Genomic DNA, 26,070 nt, shown 5'->3' with positions numbered 1-26,070 from the left:
TTGCAATATAAAAAAAAAAAAAAGTCCCCCCCCCACCAGCCGAAAGAAACAAAAAATAACTTGTAGTTCTCCACTATTCAGCTCTAATCCTACCAAAATAGATGTTGTGTAAAAGCAGCTTGTAGGAAACAGGATGGTATGTTTAATTCCTACAAATACCTTGTGGTCATTGCTTGTCCTGAATCCATCCTTATTTATTTACTTATTATTCTTGCATTCCTTGTGGAGATTAGCGGGTTGCATGACTTGCTGTAGCTCTGTGCACGGTCCCAAGAAAAGATTAAATAGGAGTGGTAAGAGGGTTATAAATAAAGCATGCCTGATTGAAGGGGCTAGAATTAAATCCCTGTTTTTTGTAGGATTGTGGGTTGAGGGAGGTGGGGAAAAAAGGGCTTGCATCTCTTCTACTCCAGCCAAATCTTCAAAATGACTGGAAAATAGTGTTGCTTTCTGAAGAGGGGCCTTTTCCTTTCTTCTTACTGCAGTTTTGAACAGAAACTCTGTCACGTAAACTTCATCTATGAATTACCACTCTAATAGCAAATTCAGTGAAGGGTACTTGTTTTGACAGTTCCAGCATGTTTTTATGACATCCTGAACATAACTGAGACCACCCACAACATGTTTCTAAGAGCGATTGCCATGTGATTCAGCATTCAGTCTGCCAGGCATCTGTTACGTACGGGAGGGAGGTAGGCAGGTGGTTGCTTTTCAGTGGATAATACACTAGTGCACCAGTGCAGCCGTGGGCAGGAGGCGCTCAGAAATCATTGGTTCTGGGGACAAACTAGGAATCTGGGAAGTCAGGAGGAAATGTGTTTACCTGGCAGCTCTTGTGTGTGTGAGAGTGCAAAGGAGCACTTGTCCATTGCATGGAACGGAGAGGGTCCCCCCAAAGCCATGAGGCCTTTCCTTGCTGAGAGCTGGTGTATTGCTAATCCTTAATTTTCTGTTGATGTTACATCTTCTGTTGAACTGAAGATAAAACGTGCCATGAATGCAGAGAGAACTAACTATGCCCTCACTGGCTGTTCGAACCAAAACTGGTTTTTGCTTCAGTCAATTGTATCAGTAACTTATCCCCATTGTACTCTCATTGCATGTTTCATCTTTGGCTTTTTAGCTTTGTCTGAATTATCCCAACACCTTTACTTTACATAACTGAGTGTTGACAGTGCTGTCTGGTTTATGGGTTTAGTAATGTCTTGCAATGTGTTGAGGAAGAATTAGAAAAGGAAAATGGGAACATCAGTTGCTGAGTGTCTGTTTATTGCCAAGTTCTTATTTTTACAAGATAAATCTTCCTACTAATGGAAGAGCAAGTCATAAACGTACTTTATAAAATCTGTGTTAACCTACAGTTTATTTTGAGAAGTTAAAGAAGAGGTGAAGTTCACTGCAGACGATAAAAAAGCACTATTAGTTTAGTATGGAACTAAACAAAAAGATTGTATGGGGCATAACCAACCTTCCCTTTAGCCTATGGAAGCGGAAGATAGTTTTCTTTGAAGCTGGACAAAATGTCTCTTGCCAGACTGGTTAAGGGTCTTGTTATGAGAGGACTGTCACTGGCATCCTTTGCTTGATCAAGGACTGGGGGCATCACGGGCCTATTGCTCCTGCTGCTGTTTGTTTGGAAGCCCAGTCCAATTGCCTCCTTGGATTTACAGAGAAAAAAAATTAGGAGATGGTGGTGGTTAGTGCTATTAAAAAATGAATACGGAGTTGTTGTTTTGGTGTTGGGAGGATTGAGGGAGAAAGAGTTAATCATAACTGTGGAGAGACCAAAAAATTAAAGATCACTTCAGACTAGCTCTAAGCTGCTCCTTCCATACTTAGTGAAGACTCAGAAATTCCTATGATGCAAAGTCTGTATTTTCTTTTATTCCTTTTCTTAAAAATGAGTATTCACAGTAATTTCTAACTACCTAATGCTTTGTTGTGACCTTCCAAGTAGAAATTGATTTAGGCACATGAAATCTGTTCATTCTGGAGATCTGCAATGTTACATTTGTATTTGGACTGAGTAGATAAATTCATGTTCTCTAGTCATATTTACAAGCCATTGAGTCTCCAGCTTTCTGATTGCATTGTAGTATAGTGTAATCTGTAATGATTACATTACATTACAATTTTTATAGGGACTTTCTTTTAAGGAAGGGTTTACAGTGATTTAGGTCTTACAAGATGGAAACATGAAGGATTTTTTTTTTTAAATAAACTAAATAATTCTATTTTTGTAAAGAAATTTCTGGGTACTTTTTATGTTTTCTTCAGCTAATGCTTCTTGTTTTCAAATGGAAGTTGTAAAATGTTTGTTTCTGTAGCATCTTTTTAAAATGCATGCGCAAAGGTGGGGGGAGCTACACATGAGCATGGGTTTTAGGTTTACCACAGAGTTTCATACTGCACTTTTAACATTCATATTTCCTCTGAAAGGTCATAATATAATAGGTCATTTAGAGGTTAAAATGTAACTATAGGCAAAAACGTGTTGCCAGTCTTCTGAGTGCTTTGAACTCCAGTGAGAGACGTTCTGGGATGGAGAGGCTAAATGGATGTGGGAAATGACTATACTCCTCTGCCTGGTGCTGTGGAGACCTCAGCCGAAACACTGTGGCCTGAGCTTCCAGAAGGATGAGGATAAATGTTTAAAGAACGGTAGAAAGAGAGGAAATGGATTTCTAAAAGTGATCGATGAGGAGAAAAGTTGAAGGATTTGTTTTTTCCCGGGAAGAAAATACTGAGGGGAGAGCTGACTTTCAAAGTATAAAAAGCTGTGATAAGCAGGACATGGATCAGTTGTTATCTGAAGAGAGAAGTAATTTGTTTCTCTTTCAGTGAGCGATGCAACGCTAAAGAAAAACCTTCTAAGGATATTTAAGCACAGGCTGTGAAAGCCCTTCCCTAGAATTCAGTAGACATCTGTGATGAATGTTTTATACGTGATCCAGCTCCATGTTTCTGTAATTTAGTGAATTGCGTGCTTGGCAGAACAGGGGAAGGAGGAAATAATCTTACTACATGCAAACATGTTACTTGCATGTATTCATTTGAATAAAGATAGCAATAACAAAGTAAACCAGAAGAAATAACAAAGTAAAGCAGAACAAAAAAAGAAAAGGGAAGAACAAGACATTGAAATCTACAATTACATTTACACAAATAATCACATGTGGTTAAAAAAAAGTTTGTCATCATAAGGATCGTACTCTGAAAGAGCTACAGCTCACTTCACACACAACACTCTCAGTGTGCGGTATTTCTGTTCAGGCAGCTGCTATCTGGTATATGCCTCTCATGCCTTCTGCATTTTGAACAGTAAAATTATTTTCAGATAACCACTTTTTTTAATTGTGTTCTGATAATACATACGCTGCAAGCTGATCACAGCTTAGGTGCAATATCAGTGACTGGCAGGATGAACATAACTCCACCTTCCGATCCTGACTCCTGGTGTTCTCTCTAATGCTGTGTGGTCAGGCATCACTGCTGCTATGCTGCGTTGAAGATCTCCATATCAGATCAGGATACCTGTGTGCTGCCTGTAACACAAGCATGGAACAGAAAACAGGCTCTGCCACTAAGACCTTGCTATCTGCAGTAAGAGACATCAACGTAGGAGCAGAAGCATGGGAAGAAGTGAAAGCAAATAAGGTGGTTTTGACCATTGTGACAGATGAGTGGTCTTAGTGCTTCAGCTGTTGGACTCTGGGATTTTTGAGAAGAAATTTTCAGGCGGTCTTTGATAAATAGTGGACATCAGAGGTGTTTAGGGTGCCCTTCCTGCATGAAGGGTCTGCCTGCAAGAAATAAAAAGTGTTCTCCTTTGACAGCTTTAACAAGTGGATGATAAAGGCTGGCACACTTGGCAAATCAAAATCACCATCTCAATAACATATGATGAATATTAGAGACCTTGGTCATGAAAGGGCTCAAAAGTGGGAAGTAGCATGAGCTTTTAAATGAAGGAAGGGAGGCTCTGGAGGAGTGTAGAGAGAAGTGCAGTGACAGAGTAATAAGCTTAAAAATGTCTTTGCAACAAAGTTGCACCATGGAGATCATGTACTTAATGATGAGTTGAGGGTTTTTTATATCTCTTGGATATGATTAACTAGAAAAAAAAGTCAGCTCAAAGATGATGTGCCAGGAGGATGAGTGACGGGTGACCTGGAGTGCAGTAAAGAATAACATGAAAGGACCGAGTTAAGCATTAGAAGCGAGACCCTCCATATAAGGATTGTGGGTCTGTTGTCTTAGAGGTGAGGCAGTAGGTTTAGAGGGAGTAGTGGCACAAGGGCATCTCTTTGTGGAGGCTTTTTTGGTTGCTTGCTTTGAGGAAGTAAAGGTGGGGGATAACGGCCACTGAGATGTAAAAACATGATTTTTTTTTTTTTTGAGGGTGGAATTGCTGAGAGGAAGGTGAGGATAGACTGTGAAGGAGGCTGTCAGAGTTGCAAGATTTCATCTGGCAAAATTGCAGAGGAATAATAAAATTAGAAGAAGCAGGACCACAGAAGGACCTGAGATTTGGCATAGCAGGTTTGGCAGAGGTAGTAGCTGGTGGGTAAAGAGCTGCATAAAGGGAGGCAAAGCTGAGGTAATCGTTGCCTGTTATCCAAAGGAGAAAGAAGACAGCAGAGAAGACTAACATGTCTTCGACTTCAGATGATGTGGTTAAAGGATAGGTGGCTAAATGAGATGATGATGAATAGAGCACAAAATCTGCAGCAGTAGGTCTTCCCTTACAAGTATGTGAGGAAAAAAGTAAATTATATCTTTTTAATATATGTATATCAGGAGTGCAGTCAGAATCTTAATCTTGAGTGTTTGGCATTATTATCTTAAGCTGCCAGCTGCATGTGACAAAAAACCATATGTAAGGTGATTCTACTCTTCCTTGAGGAAAAATAAACTGAATCTAATATGCCTAGGTAATTAACTTAATTTTCCTTTGTTCCTGCTGGACACCTTTCGTGGCATTAACATCACCTGATCAGTTGCTAGGAGAAGGGGATTGCAAGAGGCTGGGTTGGAAAACTCTCCTGCAGTTTGCTAGTTCTCAAGTCGTGAGGTGCTGTGAGGCAGTATGTGGAGCGCTGAAAACCCCTCTGAAGCGCAGAGGCACCTACGGTTCCAGACAGCGTGCTGCAGCCCCAGCTGGGTAAACTCACCGTGTGGCTAGAGCAGCCTGCTCTGCTGAGGAGAGCTCTGGGCCTTTTTAGTGAAGAAAAAACCCCAAACGTTTTAATGTGGTGGGCGGCACTGTTCTCTTCACAAGCACCTATAGAAGTTAGTCTATAACAGGACTCCTTGATTATTTTTCCTGCATCACACAGCCTGTGTACCATCTGAAGGTGCAGAGAACAGGCTAGAGATGTTTGGGGGTTTTTTTTCCCCCCATTTGAATGAATAGTCTTCAAAAGAAAATTGAAGGTGGAGAGGGAGGGGGAAGAAATTCTGAGTGGAAATGCTTTTGGTATTTTCAAATTTTAAATGGGTAACCAAAAGTGCAGCTTAAAACTACATATGAACTGCAGATAGTAAGTACTAAATTTTAGATGTGAGCTCTGGAAGCTGGAAACTTCAGCGTGTGATAGGAACTTGGAACGGTCAGTCACGTTTCTGGTTCAGATGCAGGAGGCAGGGTTGTCCTGAACATAATCTACAACAAGCAACTGCTGAATTCTTTGTTAGTGTTCTTTAGGGTATTACATTTATCTTCAGAAAGAGAGAGACCTTTGAGATTATATTAAACTAAGAAAACAAACTTACAAAATACACAGAAACTTTTTATTAAAGTATTTAAAAGGATTTTCTCTGGGTATAGCAGAAATGTTCAGAATTGAGGCTCACTGCATAGATTTCTTACTGATTGTAAGCTGATGACTTATGCTGAAAACCAAACCCAGACTAACGTGTCCATGCATCTTCTGGGCTGGATCTGGCTCACGTCTATTGAGTTAAGTATGTGAACAGAGCAAGTGCTTGTTTGTCTGTGCCTGTCAGCATACACATACTTGCGCTCCGTGCGTGCACATGCACATATGTGGCCCTTTGATTCCAGGATCTTTCACTTGAGACCGTGCAGAAGCTGACACTAGGGGAAACTCCAGCAGTGTGTTTCAGGATGTATCTCACTACATTAAGCAGCACAGATAATGACTTAACAGACATAATTTAAAAGGACTATTTTTTTATTATTTTTTTTAAGAATAAAGTGAAGTTATTTTTTTATTATGGCTCCCACTGTTGTACCTAAATTTTTGTTCAAGGTTATTACTCTAATATTTTGTTGACCACTGGTTGTTTTAAAGGTAACATCTGTGTCATAGTAAATGGATAGAATGAAACAACTCAGAAGAATAGTAGAATCGTGCGATTGCATAACTGTTGCTGATTCACTGTTACAATGGGAAAATCCCATTTCTATTTTAGTCTCTCTACCTACGATCTGCATTTTCTTACTTTGATTGCAATTTTGACATTTAAAGAGATGCTTACTGTAATGAGGCTTCTGTTTTGTTCATTATGAGAACATTTCAAGTATTTACATAATTAGAATATTAAAAGACTATATATCATAATGTAGAAAACAATTTAATTTTTGCTCTCATTAAAAAAAAAACAAAAAACAACACAAAACCAACCCTAAGTGCAAACTCCCACACTCAAATCTTCTAGATTGTTCATAAAGCACAGATATAGGAACATGTGGAATAAAGAAGCTTTATATAGTTAAGAAGGAAGAGAGGGGAGCCTTTTATTATTCTTGTTCAGAAAATGTTCTTTTCAACTTTAACTTTATGATTGTTTTATTAGTGAGGCAAATACAAAAATGGTTATGAGGAAAAAAGTATAAATTCTAGCGAAGATGATGCCTGTAACTGCTCTTAACAAACCAACTGAGAAAGATAAACAGGGCAAGATAAAACTCTTGCCCTGTTTTGAGAAAGCTGCTTGTTCTAGCTGTACTGAGTGCAGGAATTATAAAAACAAAATAGGATTCTTGTTATGCTCATTTGCATGTTAAATATTCTGGATGTTTTTCCAGCTCCCACCTATTTCAAAGCAGTCCGAGTGTCTGAGCTCTGGGAACAAACCAAATGACTTACAACACTCTTTGGTGTGCAGATGACCCCTTCCCTAAAGATCTGCTAGTCCAAAGTGGAGCAAGTTGATGATTGTACTCTTTGAAATCATAATAGGCTGCTGGGAGAAACTCTTCCCTTCATATCAGCTTCTGAAGTGTGTGGCTGAAGAGAATATTTCAGAGGGTACAGATAAGCAAACGGCATTCATTTGCTCGGTGATGAAAGTAGTTAACATTACTGTTTTCTTCGTAGTCAAATTTGAAATAGCTTGAATGTGTAAAGCAAATAATAAGTAGCCCAGCAGTGAAGTGCTTTAGACTAAGTTCGGGCATTAGCCTATGCTGTTTAACACATACAAAATGCCTGTATAAGGATGAATTTCAGATCAGAAAGTTGGTATTTTAATAGTTTAGTGCTCTATCTGCTGCAAAAAAAAAAAAATCCCAACCAAACCACACAAAAAACTCCCCCCAACAGATCTGTAGGGGGACTCAGGGATTTTGTCAAGTGATATCTGTGTCAAAATAAATGAGGCAGCTCATTACAAGGAAAGTATCCCTAATGATCCATTAACATTAATGGGCTCCAAATCCTTGCTCAGAGAAGAGATCATGAACCTTCTGGACAGTTGGACAGTGTCACCTTTAATACTCAGTAACAATCAAAAGGCCAATGGTTAGGATAGGAACAGAATAAATTACTGTTATGTCTTTGTAAATCAGTAAGCGTGTCCCAGACTTTTTTGCACATTTTATGCAATAGTTTAGTTTCCCTTCTCAGGAAGGAATTAGTAGAGGTCGGAAAGGTGAGGGTGAAGGGAAACAAGATCTGCAATGAAATGGCTTCTGTACCAAGAAAAATTAGGCAGCACCAACTCAGTAAAGCTGTGACAAAGTTGTGTAAAGTTGGGAATGGGGATTATGAATAGGAGGCAATTGTTCACTGTTTCTCTGAAGATGGGAACTGAAGGATAAAGTGAAACTATCAGGCAGCAGGTTTAAAATAAAAGGAAGTGTCTTTTCATGCCATACATAACAAGGTGTGGAGCTCATTGCCACGGGATGGTAGTAGAGGTCAAAAATGTACTCAAAAGAAGTAGGACAAATTCAGAGAAAAGCTCCTCAGAGGCTGGTCAGCAGACTGTGGATGCAGCCTCTGCACTGGGGTGCCCAAAGCTGTAGAGCCCCAGAAGCTGGCAGGCTTGCCTTGCTGCTTGTGCTCAGTCTGTCTGCAACGGGCCACCGTCAGAGATGGCATCGTGGGCTTTGTATTTAGCCTAATGCTCTTTACCACCTTGCCTCCTTTCAGCAATTACAGGTTATAGCCGGCCTTTAACTTCTTTTTCTTTCTCTCTCACACACACTTTTCATAGAATCATAGAATCATAGCATCATTAAGGTTGGAAGAGACCTCCAAGATCATCGAGTCCAACTGTCAACCCAACACCACCATGCCCACTAAACCATGTCCCTAAGCGCCTCTCTTTTCTCTTACTCCTCCAAAAAAGTAACTGTTTCTTTCTCCAAAACTGGTGGATACATTGGTCCTCTTTCAAGCTTCTTGATTTTATTTTTCCCTGGAAAAGTTACCCCTGAGTCTTGTTACTCTTCCTGGGAATGCTAGTGCGTGGTCTGTTTAAATGCATCAGCCTCGTGTAGGCATGCATCTTACTATATACCTGTTGAGCTCTCCTGACTACCTGTGGTCTAATCGACACACCCATCTTCCCTGGAAGCTGCAGGGACATCCTGTTTGATTTCTTTTTTCCCCTTGTGTGATCTTGGCACCAAGCAGATCTAACGATGTCAAGGTCGTGTGTAGTCAGGGACAAGGAACAGGGGTGGAGACTGTGGTATGCCAAAGCCCTTGAGGATCTTGTCTGCAAGTGACCAAAGAATGATAGTGTATCTGGCAGGAAACCTTTCTTCTCCGCTCTTACTCGTGCATAAATTTACTTGCATTGCTCAGTTCTGGAGGGGACAGGACAGAGCACTACTTTTCCTTTCTCCCACTGCCTCTTTTCAGGAGCAAGAAATGCGTGCCTGGTAGGTCCATTCGGGCACCTCTCTGTTCCTGCTATTGAACCCCAACATTAGGGGAATGAAGAAATATCAGTAGGTGCCTCGAATAGGCTCCTTCAACCTCTTGAAATTCCTAAATAATAGAAAATTGTTCATATTTTAATATTTTAGCATGTAGTAAAGAAACCATTTTATTTTTGTGTGTGAGATCACTGGGTGCAGTCTGGTTTTGCCTTTGTTCTGCTAACTAGTTTGATGGATAGGTCAGGCAGAACCTTTTATAAAAACTTTTTTTTTTTTAAGGTTATCCTACCTTTTCAGGTAGGTTGAGTTGAGGAATTTTCATACACCTAGACTTCTTCCACCCACATGGGTGTGGTGGGATTTAATTTCTGAGGCTGTGTAAGTGCCATGGGAGTTCAAAGCAAGTACTGCTGTTCCTATTTCCACATCTAAATCACTTGTACCTAGTGTACAGAAGTGGAAGCAGGAGGGCTATGTTCTGGTCTGCTCATCTGGTTCTTCCCAGGATAGTGCTGGGAAGCAGAAGCTGGATGAAGTTACTTTGTAGTGCATAGCTGGCCTGTAAGCTTAACAGGAGCGGTCTGCATTGAATAATAATATGTTCATTTAAACAATGCTAATAATCAGTGTCCATTCTTGGGATGTGCAAATTGGAATGTACAATGAGTTGCAAGTACTAGGGAGCCTTGATAATTGAGGAACAATTTGCTTAATTATGTTGTTCTTAGTCAATGTATCATTAAAACAATGAAAAAGTTAAATGGTTGTTTAATGTTTGACAGTGTCAATATTTTCCAGTCTCCCAGATAATTTAAAGTCAGGATACATGTATTTGGAAGGAAAAAAGAAGTTACTGTAGAATATACATGAATAGGAAGTGGATAAGAATTATAAAGACAAGGTTATTTAAAAAAAAAAACAAACCCACAACATCACCTCTTCCCCCCCTCCCCCAACTAAACAACAACAACAAACCACAACTACTTCATTTATTGCACTAAAATAAAAAGTTGGACTATGTAATGAGGGGGCTTAGTGGAACATGGTACCTGTTGTACCTCTGCATTATTTTTATAGTCGTAAGGGATCTTCCATTGCAAAAGCAGTGTTTTTCCTGTTGCTTTTCGGATATTGAGAGAGGCCAGTTCTTGACTGGTGACTAATCTCAAATGTTGAAGTGACCTTGATCAAAAAGGGATGAATACGTGCAAGTGCTGACTCAGGTTACCATATTCAAGTAATAACCTATAGGCCTTTGTCTGCTCTTGATTAAAACAACAGATTTGTGTTCTTAGCTGTCTTACTGCAGCTGTCAGCATCTTTGTTCTTTCTGTGACCAGAAAACAGGTTAAATAAATCATTAAATAAGGCATAACTTCCGTTTCCAAGGCATACTTAAGAAATTTATTACAGTTTGAAAAAAATATAAAGAGATTGTAAAGACATACATAAATACTCTGAAACAAATGTTAATATCCAGATGTTCTTATGTCCACTGACTTTACAGTTTTGAATTAAACCCCCTGACTTTTCTCATCCTCTGTTAATAAATTTTTTTTGGTAGTATCGTAAGACTATTTCTTTGTTCTAAAAGGAATGCTTTGCTTCTATGTTTGCAGATGCTGTGAAGCCACCGGTCAGTTCTTTACAACCATCTGCTGAGTTACCCTTGCCCATCAATACTTCACCGCCTTCCATGCAAGCAGAATCTTCCCTACCTCCTCCTTATCAGCTTATTAACATCCCCCCACTGGAGTCTTCCTCTGGTCAAGAAGATCCTCAAGACTACCTACTGCTAATAAACTGTCAAAGTAAAAAACCTGAACCTATGAGGTAAGTGACTTTTTTTCTTAATAACACTTATTTGTATTACAGGCCAAGAATGTTTGTGCTAAAACCACTTTTTTTACTGCCGAGTCATTGAGCATTTGGATGTACATAATCTACTGGGAGAAGCTGCCTGTAACTTTTGCTTCTTTTCTTTCTATGCTTCAACTTTTTGCAGCAATAGTAAGGTGTTTGATCGATGCTAGACCCATATCGCATTCTTCAAAAGCGTGGACAGCAATTGCCAATATGAAGTATCAGATAAATGCAGTGATCCAAGCATTTCATTGTAGCTTGGTGTGATGCATGGTACAAAGCAGAGAAGTACCCTTTCTCTTTAGCCACAACCTGGTGTGTTTAGTCCAGTCTAGGTCTAGAAAAAGCTGGAGAAATTTAGCTTTTCTCCCTTCTGGTATTTGGTGCCCCAGTTTTGCCAGTTAAAGTTCTCATGGAAGGGATTCAGTAAAACATGCTGATATTTATTATTACCTGCCAGGTTACCACTGAATATAGCAATCCTCAAATGATACTTTTTGACTATTACTAACATGTTTCAGACTCTCAAGCAAGAGTAAAAGATAATTATTTTATGATAACTAACAATGCAGGAGACTTAAACCACTTAATTTCTGTATCCTGAATTTCAACTTTTTTTCCAAATAACAGATATTTAAAACCAAGCTCAAATAAGTCTTATTTCGTACTGAATAAATAGTACCCACACAGACAGTTCTCCAGAGAAGTGTGCAATAGGAAATTTTAAGGAAAGAATTGAGAACTTCTACTGAATTAAATGTATATTTATTTCTCCAACTGCTACTTCTAACTTAAATAGATGTATAGCACCTCCTGCATAGCAGGATATGATATTTATGGTAGCTACCTGGGAAACATCACTATGGTTTTTCAGAATGGATCATGGTGGCCGTCCCTGGAGCTGGCTGCCCAGGGACTTAGTGGAATCTCCATCCTCTGAGATTTAAAAAAACAAAAACAAACAAAAAAAACCCCAACCCACAAACAAACTTGACTGGACAAGCTCCTAAGGAGCCTCACCTGACTTTGAAGTTGGCTTTGCTTAGGGGTATTGGAAGAGCTGGACCAGATAATCTCCAGAGGTCCCTTCCAACCTTGAGTATTCTGTGGGAGAACCTTATAAATCTCTCTGGCAAGCTTCTTTTCTGCAGTAATTTAAAATAAAATCTGCTGGGATATTTCCAGAAAAATAAACAAAACGTCATATTCTTTTTGTGATTGCAGACAAGTACATGGAAGGCTGAGGAAAGCTTCCTTTGAAAGTGTTTTCATGAGTGTTTCACATACTCCCTTAGGGCCATACCTTTTAGTGGCGGTGCCTTCTTCATCAACACCTTGATGCTCTGCCAGTTTTACCTGTGCCATGTGCTCTCCGCTCCCTTAGCATTTTTATCGTGCTCTGTTGTGCCTGAGGAGTTTCCTGCTCCATTTACTGATGATTACATGGTAGAAAAGTATCCACCCTTTACAATCTTTCTTATAAAACAGAGGAATGAGCCTACAGTTCCCCCAGAGTATGGAATGTGCAGGTTACGGGCAGCACGGCGTGCCCCAAAGCCTCCTGCAAGAGAAGGGGAAACCCAGTGTCTGCTTTCTCAGTTGTAAAGGTTTCAATGTTTAGTGATGTTTAGAAGCTGATGGTGCCCAAGAGGTATGTCACCGTTCCTGCCAAAAGCTATCGAAAAGTTTGGTATCATTTCCAGAACGGCTTGGCAGGGAAATCTTGACTTTTCATTTCAGCGCCCTGGCTCATCAGAAATGTGCCTGAGTGCCCGTTTGCTTCTGCGAGGGATGGGCGCAGAGTGGATTTCTAACACCGCCACGTGAAGTGTGTTTTTAGGAATGATCAAGGTTGGGATGTGTAATTGACGTTCTGACCTGACTTCCACGGTTGTGTGACACGTGGGTTAAGTAGAGGGAATAAAGTCTGAGGAGACCATAAAGGGGGGCAGAAAACGTGGCAAGGTAGAGTCCATGAATAGCCTGCAAAATTTCTTGAGAAAGACACTGGTGACACAGGAGAGAAGGTATTTGGGTGTTGGGGAAGGCAGAAGGTCCAATAGAGATAAAATGTCAAGGGAACTGAGAAAGAACTGAACAAAATCTTTGGGAGTGTAGAGATTGTTTAAGTAAATGATGTTTTTATAGGAATATTTGAAGACAGTGAAACATTGGCATTGTGATTATTTGGAAATTATATGGGCTTTAGTGTATTATATTTAACTAAATTCACTAAATAGCTGTCCTTTTATTAAGAAAGCTGTAATAATGAAAATTCAGTATAATAGTTATGCTGGAGTTTCAGTTCCACCTAAAAGGACTGCTTATGTTTCATGTCTGGTACAGTAGGTGCTCTGCTGGATTTGGGCTGGAGTATAGAGGATGTGGACCTTTTCCTATGGAATTTGAGCTTTGTGTATCTGCGTAGCATGTTACTAGGATGATCAGTCAGAGGGCACTCTGTGCACTACCCCAACCCACATCCTTACAGGTGAAGAAAAAATTAAATGGCTGCATCATTTTCCTATTAATTTCCAGACTTGGAACAATTTGTCTTTGTATCATACAACCTTTTTCCTTAGTGTAAAGTGCAAAGCTTAATAGATGTAATTAAACAGGCAGGTTTTGTTACTTGAATGGTTTATTGCTATGATGTTTTCACTTTAGACTTTGAAGTTGCCAATATGCAGAGGGAACATTTTCAGTTCTAATTTTGCATGTAACTTTATAGATAATCTGGGAACCACTGACTTTTATTTCAAGGCTTTGGGGTTCTTTTCCAGGTGAGGCGGGTAACTGTGAAACATAGAGGAAGTATCCGAGCTGCCTCTTTGAAATTTTTAAGAATTGTGGTGTTTCAGAACTAACGAATAATTCTGAAATGCTTCATTACGGTGTCATGCAATGCACCGCGTACTGTTGTGAGAATATCTTGGACGCGGCACTTGCAGCTGTAATAATCATGCTGTATTTTGTCTAAAATAGTTCTATGCTCTGATCACTGTTGACTTGAGAAAGAGCATTGTTCAACTGTAGCATTTAGTGAGATTTTAAGGTTTGCATTTGGATCCTAAATAAGAAAATGCAGCCAAAGACTGTTTCCAAAACCCTTATTGTTCTGGCTCACTGGAGAGGTATACTGAAATACTAAACGCTGTCTTCCTCATCTTTTCTATGTATATGAATCAGCCAAGGTTCACCCTTTCTCTCGGAAGAAGGGCAGGAATACCTGCTATTAGAAGATTTTGAAAGTAAAAAGATTCTACTGCAGTGAGTGAACAGTAGCCGTTCTTGGAATGTGTGAGAAATTAATCATAGAGCCATTAACTTGCCTGAAAATATTGTTTGTTTGAGATGCATCTTGCATGGTGTTCTGTGAGTTTTAACAGAAAAACTATGTAACTTTGGCTTCTGTTTTCTGGAAGTAGAGCTGGTTTATTATTTATTTATCTATCTATCCACATTTTTACTATGCTTGCTGTTTCTATCCCAGATTGCTGGCACACAAGAGCAGTTTTGCTGCCACTTTGTTCATAGTATTCTGTTTAATCAGTCATACAGATTCCTGCAGATGGAAAAGAATCAGCTCTAAAGGATGGGTGGTCAAGCCAGACCGAATACAGCATATTCAAAAATGGGGTGATTACCCCTCAGACTAAAATACTTTTAAAACTTTTTTCCTGGGTTTCTGTCAACAAGTAGTTTTTAGTACATGGAGGCAGGCTTTTCACTGGGCTCCCCCTGCCCCAACGCCCCACCTCTTCTCTGTGCATCTTAATGTCCAGTCCTTGTAGATCAGCAGGCTGTACAGTTATCTCTTCTGATATGTGGAAAGAGGTGTCCAGTCCTAGCACTGAGTAAGGAATAGCATTGCCACTTAGCATAATTTGCAGATATGTGAAGCCCACATGTGATAACACTGAATTCATGTCACGGTCATCCTCTGCTTGTAGAGTGAGGAGTTTTCATTGTGTTATATCCAACTTTGCCATTATTTTAAACTGAGGTGTAAAAAAACATCAATACTTATCTTAATAACCAATTGTTAATGGAATACTTAAGCCAATTGATTTTTTGTTGAGCTATTCTGAAGTGTGTGGGAAAAATTTAAAATTTTCAGGTAACTTTCTTAAGCGCAGAAGTCATCAAGCATCCTGCATCTGAAATCCTTTTTTTTTTTTTTTTTAAAAAGGGTAATGCCTGAACTCTAGTCCTAACCTAAATTTACTTGAAGTAACATGAATCAACTATGCATTGTAGATTTTCAAAATTGTACGTGGTGTTCTTATCATGATCAGTGGTTAATACTGACTTTTGAAAACTAGTTAAACTTCGAAGGCTGAATTCCCTGTCTTCATTTTGGCATACACTGCTTTCTTGGCCTGTGTTTCAGAGTGTCTTCAAACTTGGTCTGGCAAAATCAGATTGGTTACAACCAATTGATATTCTGAAAACTATTTCAATAGACTAAGAAGTTGATTCCAAAAGATTACTTTTAAAAACGTGAAGTAAATCAGAAATGCCCTCTTATAATGAGAAATGTAAGTTGTTGCCATCAGCGAAGCAAACGACAGGCCTGGCTGCCTCATGTCATGGTTTTTGAAAGTCTTCTGTTCTCACAAGTGCTTGTGGTCAAGAAAGAAGCAGCAGCATTCACTTAGACCCAGAAAAAACGCCTAAATTTAAAATGATAGCATTTGTTGCTTACATGTGATGGGTAATCCTTAAGCACTGGCATCGTACATGTGCTGTTGTTGCATTTTGAGCTTTGGTTATATACTCCTGCATGTTTTTGTAAGATAAATGTAGTGTTTATATTTTATTTCTGTAGTTTTGGAAGTGTTTTCATTTTAAAATATATCCTAGTGAACTGGAACTAATAATTTTGGTTCTACAATTGATTGTCCAGCTTCTCTAGACTGCCCACTTTATTTTTATAGCATATAAAATACAGCTCACAATCCTTCCCATACTTGCTCATGTAAAACACATGTGACTTTTGCTGGGACTTTGGTCTGAATGAATACCACAGAACTAGAAGAGTACGTCTACAAAGTGAGGAACTCCTGAATGAATCCTTCGAGTAAAGAGCAAGGGCTGCAGCAGGGGCTAAGCTCAGTGTTACTAGTCACACAGTATGTTCACAATTTATTATGTACTCTGTAACCTCAGGTAGTTCTTTCAGTCCTATGTGCTCTATTTTTTGCAAGTGTGTTAAACTTTCGGTGGTTCATTAGTGAATTTTTGACGCTCTGAGGCAAAGTAAGTAAACTGTTAGCAAACAAGAGAGATGTTTTTGATGGTCAGCATTGTAAGGAACATAGGAAGTTTCACTTCCTTGGTTGTGCCAAGGACAAATACTTGATGAGAACATTCTCTTCTTTTTGGGGGGTCTATTAAACTAAATGCAGATTAATGTTCAGTCACCCAGAAACCAATTCCGACCAGTGAGACAGAACTTAAATCGAATATGTTTAAAATAGTAACCAGAGCAAAATTAGTGTACTTTTTCTAATGAAAATAAAACCACACCAAAATAACTAAGAACAAGCTAACAGAAAAAGGTGATATAATTAAAGCCAGAGAAGAACTCTCATAAGCCACTGAGACTGATGGAAGATCTATCTCTGCTATTAAACATAAAAAAACCAGTTGGTTAGGTGAATGACGGTTTTTCTTGACTGCAGATGTCCAGTCTAAGCTAATCACATTGGTTCCCTTGATAGCTGGCAGAGAGGCACTTTGGGAGTGATTCATAGGGTTTAGATGGATATCTAAGAAGAATGGATTGTGTTTCACACAGTCTCCATTTCTCCAATGACTGCAGAGGAAACCTAAATGAATAGCTAAACTGGATTCCTTTCTCCTCAGGTTACCAGAACCCCGGGAGATAAATCCAGCTGTCCTCTAAGAAAGAAAGTTTTGTGCGATCTTATCGACAAATTGAAATTTGAATAATAAATTCTGGTTGTGATCACTTTGAGGTAGAGCGCCTCTTAAAATAAGGGGAAAAAAATGCTTCTTGTAGTAGTCGTGCTGTTGATTTTTATGCATTTTATTCCTCGGAAGTTTTGTAAACTGCATGGTCCAGTTGCTTAATAGAGCTCAGCAAGAGTAGTATAGCAGCTATTCGTTGATATACACGCGTGCTGAAATATTTACATATGTATGTATAAATTAACACAATGGTATGGCACTGTGGTAATGAAAATAGGAAATATCGTATGATTGATCAAAAAGTGTATGGACTGCATTAACTCCACCTGTGTTAGTATTTTGCCACTGTCTTGACTTCCATTTAAGCAAGGAGTGAGACTGATAACAGAATTTCTCTGCCTGGAGCAGGTGACTGAGGAGGTTTAAAAAAAAAAAAAATTGCTGTGTTTATTTTTCATGTAAGTTTACTGGTACTGCTTAGTACCAGTATTAGAGTGCTATTCTCATAAAAGATGGAATATCCAAAGAAATCAAAGGTAAACTATTGTGCAGTTTTATCTAACAACACTGCTTTAATTTGCATTCAAGACAAAAGCACTCTGTTGCACGTACATACTATGGACCCCCCCTCCCCCAAAGCATGCTATTTCCTCCTATTTCTGTTCTTATCTGTTATTTCTCTCTCTTTTATGTATTTCAAACCAGTTTTATTATGGTCAGTAGATAACTTTAGGCATGCACTTAAGGGTGTTACATGCAGTCGTGTATTTTTTCCTCTAATGTTTTTTTTTTCATACTGATTAGAACTAGCGAGTACTGTAAACCCAAGGATTGAGTGTATTATTTTTACCTTTAACAGTGCCATTAAAGTGCTGCTAGTTTGCAGTATGGGTTAAAAAGAAAATAATAAAAAAATTCCCCAGCCCCCAAACAAACTCTGCTCTAAATTGGCATCATGGAAATCACTTGCTTTATGAAATATCAGCTTGTTGTTTAGCTGCTGCTAAAGCTCCACACTTGTGTTGTCTGTTTCATATGCATGGATTTGTATGTATGTAGTTACTTAGGATCCTTCTTAAGTACTACTGTTTGTTCAATAATTGAGTTCCTGTATTTCATTTAAAAAAAAAAAAAAATTGGAAGAGACTGATAGACTTTTTAGTTGTTTACATTTTAAATGTTGTGTTTATTATTTGTAATGTTTGTTTTTCTTTAAATGTTCATCAACATTTTAATCTTACAATCTTACATGTAGATCTCATGCTGACTCGGCAAAATCCAGCTCTTCTGAAACAGACTGCAATGATAACGTGCCCTCCCACAAAAATCCTGCTCCATCAGCGAGCAAGCATGCTGTGAATGGCTTTTTTCAGCAGCAAGGTGTCTATGACTCTCCGCCTTCTCGTACTGGACTGACACTGGCAGACTGCAGCCTTTATAACCTGCCTAGGAGTTACTCACAGGATGTTTTACCGAAGGCAGCATCTCCATCTGGGACTGATGCAGAAGGAGAGCAACATGTTTTCAATACGCCGTCAGCAACATCTTCATTAGACGCACAGATGAGGCACATCTCCATTAGCTATGACATTCCCCCCACACCTGGAGGTACTTATCAGATTCCACGAACTTTTCCAGAGGGAACGTTGTCTCAGACTTCAAAACTGGAGACTATTCCAGATATTCCTCCACCTCGGCCACCAAAACCTCACCATGCTGCAGATCGATCTCCTGTGGAAACATGTAGCATTAGTCGCACTGCTTCAGACACTGATAGTAGTTATTGCATCCCTACAGCAGGCATGCCACCCTCGCGCAGTAATACCATTTCAACTGTAGATTTGAATATCTTTCGTAAAGGTCAGTATTCCATATTTTATCCTGCTCTTCCAGAATTTTTGTGTTAAATGATGTAATCTTGTGATGAATGATGTGATATGAATGATATGAATGGGCTGAATGATATGAGGGGCATTTCTAGCCTTTAAAAACAAGTGTGTTGCCCTTCACAAGGCGGTCTGCGGTCATAATGCTTAAAATATGTAAGAAAGAGGAAAAAGAGAAGATTTATTAAAGGAAACCATCAAAACAGCAAAGCACAGAACGTCAATAAGGGATGTATATTGCACTGTGGCATTCACTCTTAGCTAAAAATATTTGAAGACCTAGATATGTTTATGGTGTTACTTGTCTTTAGAAAACAGCAGTGAAGAACTAATCATCTTTTTTTTGCTAATAAGCTCATATAGCTGAGTTCAATACTGCCATTATCAGTCTTTCAGAACAACCAAAGTAAGGTTAGCTTATAGTGGTCCAAATCTGCAGAAGCTGAAAGTGTTTCATGAAGGTCAGTGGGACTTGGTGTATACCCAGAGCTTTGAGATCAACCCTGATCTCGTGATTGTTGCCACCGACCTTTATTTCTCTCCTTGTGGTAGATATGCATACTGCAGTTTTTAAGTAAAATTAAAGTTATTCCTTATAGTCGCCTAAATGTTGGTATTCCAGATGTGCATTTTTTTACTGTTTTTCCTTTAGCAGCTGGGTGTATTTTGGGTCCTAGCAAATCTGGTAGAGCTACTTTTACTTAAAGAATTTGGTGTTTCTTGGAGTGTTTTTTCTGCCTGTTTTTTGTTCCTGTTCTTATTCTCTCAGATTTAAACTTGAGAAATGGAGCAAGAGGTAGAGATTGGGAAGCTGGTATTTGGTTACAGAGAGCAGTTGTTCTAGTCTTGTTAACCACTCTTGGGCTAAGTTTCATTTTTTTCAGGTTCCTGAGGCAGGTGGGCATTACAGTATTATTTTTAAAGTGAAATTTTAAGCTGGTTAGAGTCAATGCTGATGTTAGAGGGGATTTTAAAGGAGCATTGTTTGAGTTGTGTTAGGTACGGGATGGGAGGCTGAAATGAGGAAGGGGATGGGGACAGCGCTTTTAGAGGCAACATACAGAATAGATGTGATCATACAGGCGCTCAGATAGTATTATCTTGTTTGTCATTCATTTGTAGGCTGAGTGTAATAATATCGGTGGTTGTTAGTGTTTTAAAATGACGAAGTAACACCCTGAAAGACCCTTGTTTGCTTTGCTTGTCTTCCCTCATTTTGCTAAGTTTATAAGTGAGTACTCCTACACTAAAGCTGAGATTGTCAGCCTCAGGAAAAGTAGTCTTTCTGAAAATACTGTTTTAATTTGGCACTTGATAGCGGAAGTGTTTATTTTTCCTCTGAGGTGAAAATCTCCAAAAAACTTCAGAGCTTTTTTTCAGGGCAAGGCGGGGATAAAACCCAGAGTTTGACCACAGTTTCTGTCTTGGCATCATCAGTGCATGCCTGTTGCAGGGTAAGGCAGCCTGTTGCCCGCATGGGTGAGCGGGACCTGGGAGCCAGATGTCTCACAAACTTCCCTGTCCACCAAAGAAGCAGTCACAAAGCTGAGGACCTTCTTAATGCGGACTGCCAAGAGCCAGGACCCTGAAAATGGAGAGATCTTCGGTTCCGTAGCAGTTCGTTCAAACTGAAAGCCCCTGGAGACCGCCCTGGGGAGCTGAGAGCGGGGATTTACTGTTCGTGCAACAGATTGAATCCCATTGAATTGGCACTTTCCAAGGGAAGGGTGTTCAGTCAGAAAACCTTTCTCCAGACCCTAAATCACATCTGCTGTTTGTTTATTTTAGAATAGGTTTTTCATGAGGGCCCAGTATCTTAAAACCCACTCTTACACTAAATTCTTACACCTGCCTATTTGAAAGGAAGACTTTGCTGCTTCTTTAAAAGGAAAAATTGCTTTTTCTCTTCTTGTCATGGAAAAATGCCACTATAAGAGTTTCAAGTCGTGACTGATGAGTGCTAAGTTTGTTTGTGAACACAGTCTTCTCAAGTATATAGATATAATCTATGAGCCACAGCCTCAGGAGGTGTGTTTGTATGCTCTCAGAAGCAGACAGTAAATAACAACAGACTGTGGATGCCTGGTGCCAAGTGACAGGAACAGGGATGATAAATAGCCACTTTCTCTTCTTGTTTCTTTAGAAATTAGTTCTCAAGACTGTTATGATATTCCACGAACGTTTCCGAATGACAGATCTAATTCATTGGAGGGCTTCCATAACCACTTTGTAAGTATGACTTGATCTGATGAGAGGTGACAGTGACAGTGCTTGAATGCTCTTTGTTCCCATGTAAAAAAGCAAGCTGTACAGTGTTTGTGATTTTTCAGTTTCAGTAGAATATATTAATCTGAGTAGATTAGGTTAAAAAACTCGTATGATTCACAGCTGATTGCATAACTTATTTTGTTAAAGGAAATATATGTTAATTCTAGAAAAACAGAAGCATGTTGACAGTGGGAAGTGTTTCAAGTGAAGAACTAGATGAAAATTATGTCCCAATGAATCCCAACTCTCCTCCACGACAGCATTCCAGCAGCTTCACTGAACCCATCCAGGAAACAAACTATGTACCAATGACACCAGGCACGTTTGATTTTCCGTTATTTGGAAAGCAAGTCCCTCCTCCTGCTCACATGGGTTTCAGGTCCAGTCCAAAGACCCCTCCCAGACGGTCAGTACCTGTTGCAGAATGTGAACCACCGCCGGTGGATCGGAACCTCAAACCAGACAGAAAAGGTGAGGAGAATGTCCAATAGAAGTTGATTTTTATCATCTAAGGAAATAATGTATCTCTTCCAACTTCTGATTAGTGGAAAATTATCATATTTTTAGAAATTCTAACAAAATAATTTTTATTCTATGAGATAGCCATAACATAAAGGAATCCTAGGATTCTTTTTAACCGTATTAAAACATCACAGTAACAATGCCAAATACAAGCATAGGTTTAAATTTTATTGCTGTAGTTACTAATGAAAAAATGATACCGAATTGCTAACACTCAGAAGTGTGAGTTTTAGTCCTTATACATAGAAGACAGACAGACGACTTGTGATGGAGAGAGAGCACACAAGGCATTGGATAGAATACAAATTTATAGCCATAACAAGACTTGGTACAGGATCAGTATACATTTTCATTGTATGAAGTAAAAGTTAAAAATACCTAAAATAGTTAACTAAGTTATTTGCTTTTGACGTAAACATTGTTAGAAGAAATTAATTGTTACAACAAGAATTGAGTTGTATATTGTGTTGCTTTTTAGTCCTACTCAAAGTATGCGATGGTCTCACAAATTCTTACATAGAGTAATTCTTACAAATGTGTTCAAATGAAGGAAGAATTGGATTGAAGAAATAGTGTTTACTACTAAGTAGGTAATGTTAAGTCCTCCTTTCAGCCTGTAAAAGCAAGGAAAATCACTTGATGGTGGAGCTGCTTAATGCTTAAATGTTAGTGGCCACATGGGGCAGTCACGGGAAGATGTTTAACATGTGGGCTGTGAGACTACCGTATATATTTTCCTTGGGATCCAAATGGGAGGAGAGAACTGCTAATTCAAGCCAGCTCTTAAGATAGGTTTGCTTTATCACAGGAGCTGGGTGCCGTGCTTAAATTGAAATTTGTATAAACTGTAGTAGGTGAAAATTTCCTTGCCTCTATAGAGTGTGGTAGATTAAACGAAGTCATAAAGCAAAAGGAAAACTAGCTTTATGTGGAAATATTTTAAACTGCTGAATGTGTGGAAGATGACTGTTATGAGTCTGAGGAAGCTGCAACAACTTCAATGACACAACTGGAAAAAAACCCGCCAAATTTTAGAGGCCCCCTTCAAAGCTGTCCCTAAAAAATTAATCTCTTTGAATCTGGTGCGTACTGGGTTTACTTTTCCTTAAAATAAGGATTATTTGGGTGACTGGTGTTCTTAAGAAACAATGATGTGTCTATAAGAGATACTTGCATAGAGAATCACTATTAAATAGCTTAGACTTTCCAGTCAATCTAAAATGTTTTATCAGTCAGCCTATCAGAAATACAGGTAAATGCTTAAGGAACTTACTTCCTACTACGCAGTTTTTCAGAAAAGATAACTAACTTGTAGAAGTGGGAACTAAAGAACATTAGGTCAAATGTCTGCACTATTTTATATTCGAGTAAGTCCTATTTTTAAAATTATGTGCTTGAAAAATTAGTATTTACACTGAGAATGGCTGACTTCATTTTCAGGAAAACTCGATGGCAAATATTCAGATGATGCAAAATATTCACTAACTAAACCTTTAAATTAGTATTTTTACCACTAAGTGAAAACAGCCTGTAATTAAGTGAAGCAGATAATATCATTATGATATAGATGATCTTGGTGTGAAATGGGAAGTACCACATCTCATTCTGGCTGTCCATCTTCAGAAAACGAGGCATGGCCTTTTTCAAGACTGTGGCTCTCTGCTTGTGTCTAATTGTTTCTGTGTTACCAGACAGTAGTTTTGTTTAGTTCTTAAGAAATACTGGACAGTAACAGATTGGTGAAAGCTGATACTGGAAAATATTCTCAAGATAAACACTGAACTGCTTTAAAATATTTTCCCTGACTGGCCAGTTTGTGTATTTTACTGATAAAATGTTTGACCTTCAAAAGTAGTAAATTTCTATGTTGAAAAGCTTCTCACTTTTGCTGTTGGCAGTGCAAAGCAGTCGCACAGATGTCTGTTGGGGCAGCATCGTTGCTTTTGCATCTCTCTTCTTGAAACTGAATTAGTGTTTCGCATTCTAAAAGTGGCGTGTAAGGCTCCTGCTTTGCTCCTGTCCTCAAACGCTGTACAGCTAGAAAGACCTAGCTAACATCAGGGAAAAGATTTTCAGATGTACTAACATACCTCTTAATGAGTGTAGCGTGACTGGCTGTATTTTTTGCCTGTAGACTTTTAGAAGCTGTTATCACTGTAAAATAATATGATTATTTAATATAATGTAGAAGATAAAGTAATTTTGAAGTAAAACTGTCCCTAAAAGTAAATATTGTATAGTAAAGGCTTAGGAGCTGAAAAAAAAACTTTGTGAAGATCTTGAGCTACCAAGAATGGTAATGATTCTGATTTATGACTGAGGTTTTTCTTAGTGACACGCACACACTGGCTCACTCAAATTTTATCAAGTGTACTACTGCGAGTCTTCCGTTGTTGTGAAACGCAGATACGATGACACACATCAGGATGCTAATATATTCCCATTCCAGTAGCTGAGTTCTCCATGCAAATAACTCCTTCCAGAAGTACCTTTGGGAAAATAAAACTGCAGTTCCTTTTGAATTAAAATAGGATAAAACTCTTGTTTTAGTGGACCTTACCTAACTAAAACAAGTGTGTGCTTTATATTCTACTGTGTTGCTTTTCCAGCTTTCAAGTTCTTGTAGCAACTTCTATTATCAGGTTGTTTCTGCTTATATAAATGTACGACAATGGTATTCTGCTACAAATTAGTGCATAGAAAGTATCAAGTTGGCCAGCACGTTGAATAAAACTTAGGCAGACATAGAAAGGGAGGAAATGGTACCTAAAATAGTCACCTCCTGGGTATTTCTCCTTTAAATGTTTTGTTTTTTTTTAAATATGCCATTGGTTCCAGAATTACTGTTGAAGACCACTGCTGCTTCTCTAAAAGATGGTATTACTGCAGAGATCAGGTGTGTAGGTGATAAGGCCTCCAGGTATATGAGGGCCCATCTCATGTTCTGTCTGAAGAAGCTGCTGTATCTTTTTTTTTATTGGTTACAGATTGCTGCAAAATGTATATGCTTAGCATCTCCTCTCTTTTTCTTTGGTTTAAGGGCTTACTGCTTACAGGCAGTACAGTTTCACAAGGGTAGAAAATGGAGGGCTCGGTGATGGCAGTGGCCATTCTGTTGCATATAGCCTACTCCCCCCTCTGCTGTTTCTGTTTCGTAAACCTGAGACGAAGCACCTACTCGGTCACTTCTGGTTCTGCTGTATTTGAAGAATAATGTGTTAGGCAGCAAGGATCTGGCAATCTGTCTATCAGCAGCAGTGACTAATGTGTATGTCTTCACAGCTCTGATATAAGCACCTGGCGTTCTGGATAATTTATTAAATTGTTAAAATTCTCTAAATTTTTAAGAATAGGTACAGTTATATAGAAGTAGCGACTGTGACAGAGGGCTGAGTTATGAAAAAAATCAATAATGTGGGTGAACGTAAGTAATAAATAGGTCTCAAATTCACTAAAGTACGTGCACATTCTTCTGAGGAGGGTACTTGCGCACCCCTGCTGTGAGAGCCTGAGGCTTTTCAGTCTTCCCTTCAATAGGAGTAGCCTGGGCCAGGAGCCATGGTGAGCTATGAGATACCCTGTGTCTTTTTCCACCGGTTTCTGGAAGAGCTTTGTTTTAGAAAATGGGTTAAAAAATAATAACCGATTTAAAAAAATAAATACATAGCCTTGAGATTACGCTACATTTTCATGTAGTTTCAGTTTTCTAGCTCACAGCTGCTTCTGTAAATGCAGGGAGCTTCCAGTATTTTCTGGAAGTCTTGAAAGTAGTTTCAAAACATGGTGTTGGCTTCCTGCCCCAATAACTTGAATCGAAGTGCTTTACTATTTCTTTAGAGAAGCATACCGAAAGGTAAGTGATATATTGCTTGGGACAAAATGGAGAGCGTTTGGCCAGGTGCTTTTCTGCATTCACCTGTAATTGAATGACAAAAATAATCTCTTTTTTTAAATTGTTTTTTCAGGGTGCTGTTTCTTTTATTATAAAGAGCCATTGTCTATATTGATTGTGTATTTCTGCTTTTTGGCTGCTTTAGCTTCCCACGGTTGCATGTAGTTGTGATGCTAAATTGGAAGCATTGTTGCTGGCAGAAGGCTTCAAGCGGAAGAAATATTGCATCCATCCATGCGCTTGGGCCTTATTCTCTGAATTGTTCAAAGACTGTGACTGGTTCTGCCACAGGGTGATTATGTGACATCTGTTTTGACAGTCGCATGTTCCTTCTGCAAAATACCATTTATCCAAGAAGGAGCAGTAGAATTAAAGGTGCCCAGATGCAGCGAGGTGAAGATTCCCTAGACAGCTAAAGCAGCAAAGAACAGCCAGGTTCTTTTCTACTCCGCCTCGTATTTTCCCTGGGGCTCTTCAGAATATCTGAAAAGGGTTGTGATAGGAGGCAGTGGACCCTGTGATCTCCATCCTGCTGACAGCTTGCAGGGCTGTAGTGAACGTTT

General features: G+C 39.0%; 1 protein-coding gene across 3 annotated transcripts in view; it reads left to right on the top strand.

Annotated features, from left to right (window-relative positions):
* Positions 1-26,070, top strand: part of GAB1 (GRB2-associated binding protein 1) — a 42,932-nt gene that overhangs the window by 1,001 nt on the left and 15,861 nt on the right. For 2 of the 3 annotated variants that reach the window (XM_009328755.1, XM_009328754.1), the window contains exons 2-5: positions 10,759-10,972; positions 18,195-18,799; positions 20,969-21,054; positions 21,261-21,564. In XM_009328755.1, coding sequence (XP_009327030.1) covers positions 10,759-10,972; positions 18,195-18,799; positions 20,969-21,054; positions 21,261-21,564 — 1,209 coding nt within the window. Of the gene's footprint in view, positions 1-10,758; positions 10,973-14,191; positions 14,273-18,194; positions 18,800-20,968; positions 21,055-21,260; positions 21,565-26,070 lie in introns of all 3 variants that reach the window. The other variant, XM_009328753.1, reaches the window with a different exon arrangement.

This window comes from Pygoscelis adeliae, unplaced genomic scaffold (genome assembly GCF_000699105.1).
Source record: "Pygoscelis adeliae isolate BGI_AS28 unplaced genomic scaffold, ASM69910v1 Scaffold66, whole genome shotgun sequence".
Classification (NCBI taxonomy): Eukaryota; Metazoa; Chordata; class Aves; order Sphenisciformes; family Spheniscidae; genus Pygoscelis; species Pygoscelis adeliae.
Note: the sequence above shows the minus strand (reverse complement) of the source record. Positions and strands in the feature narration are given on the sequence as shown.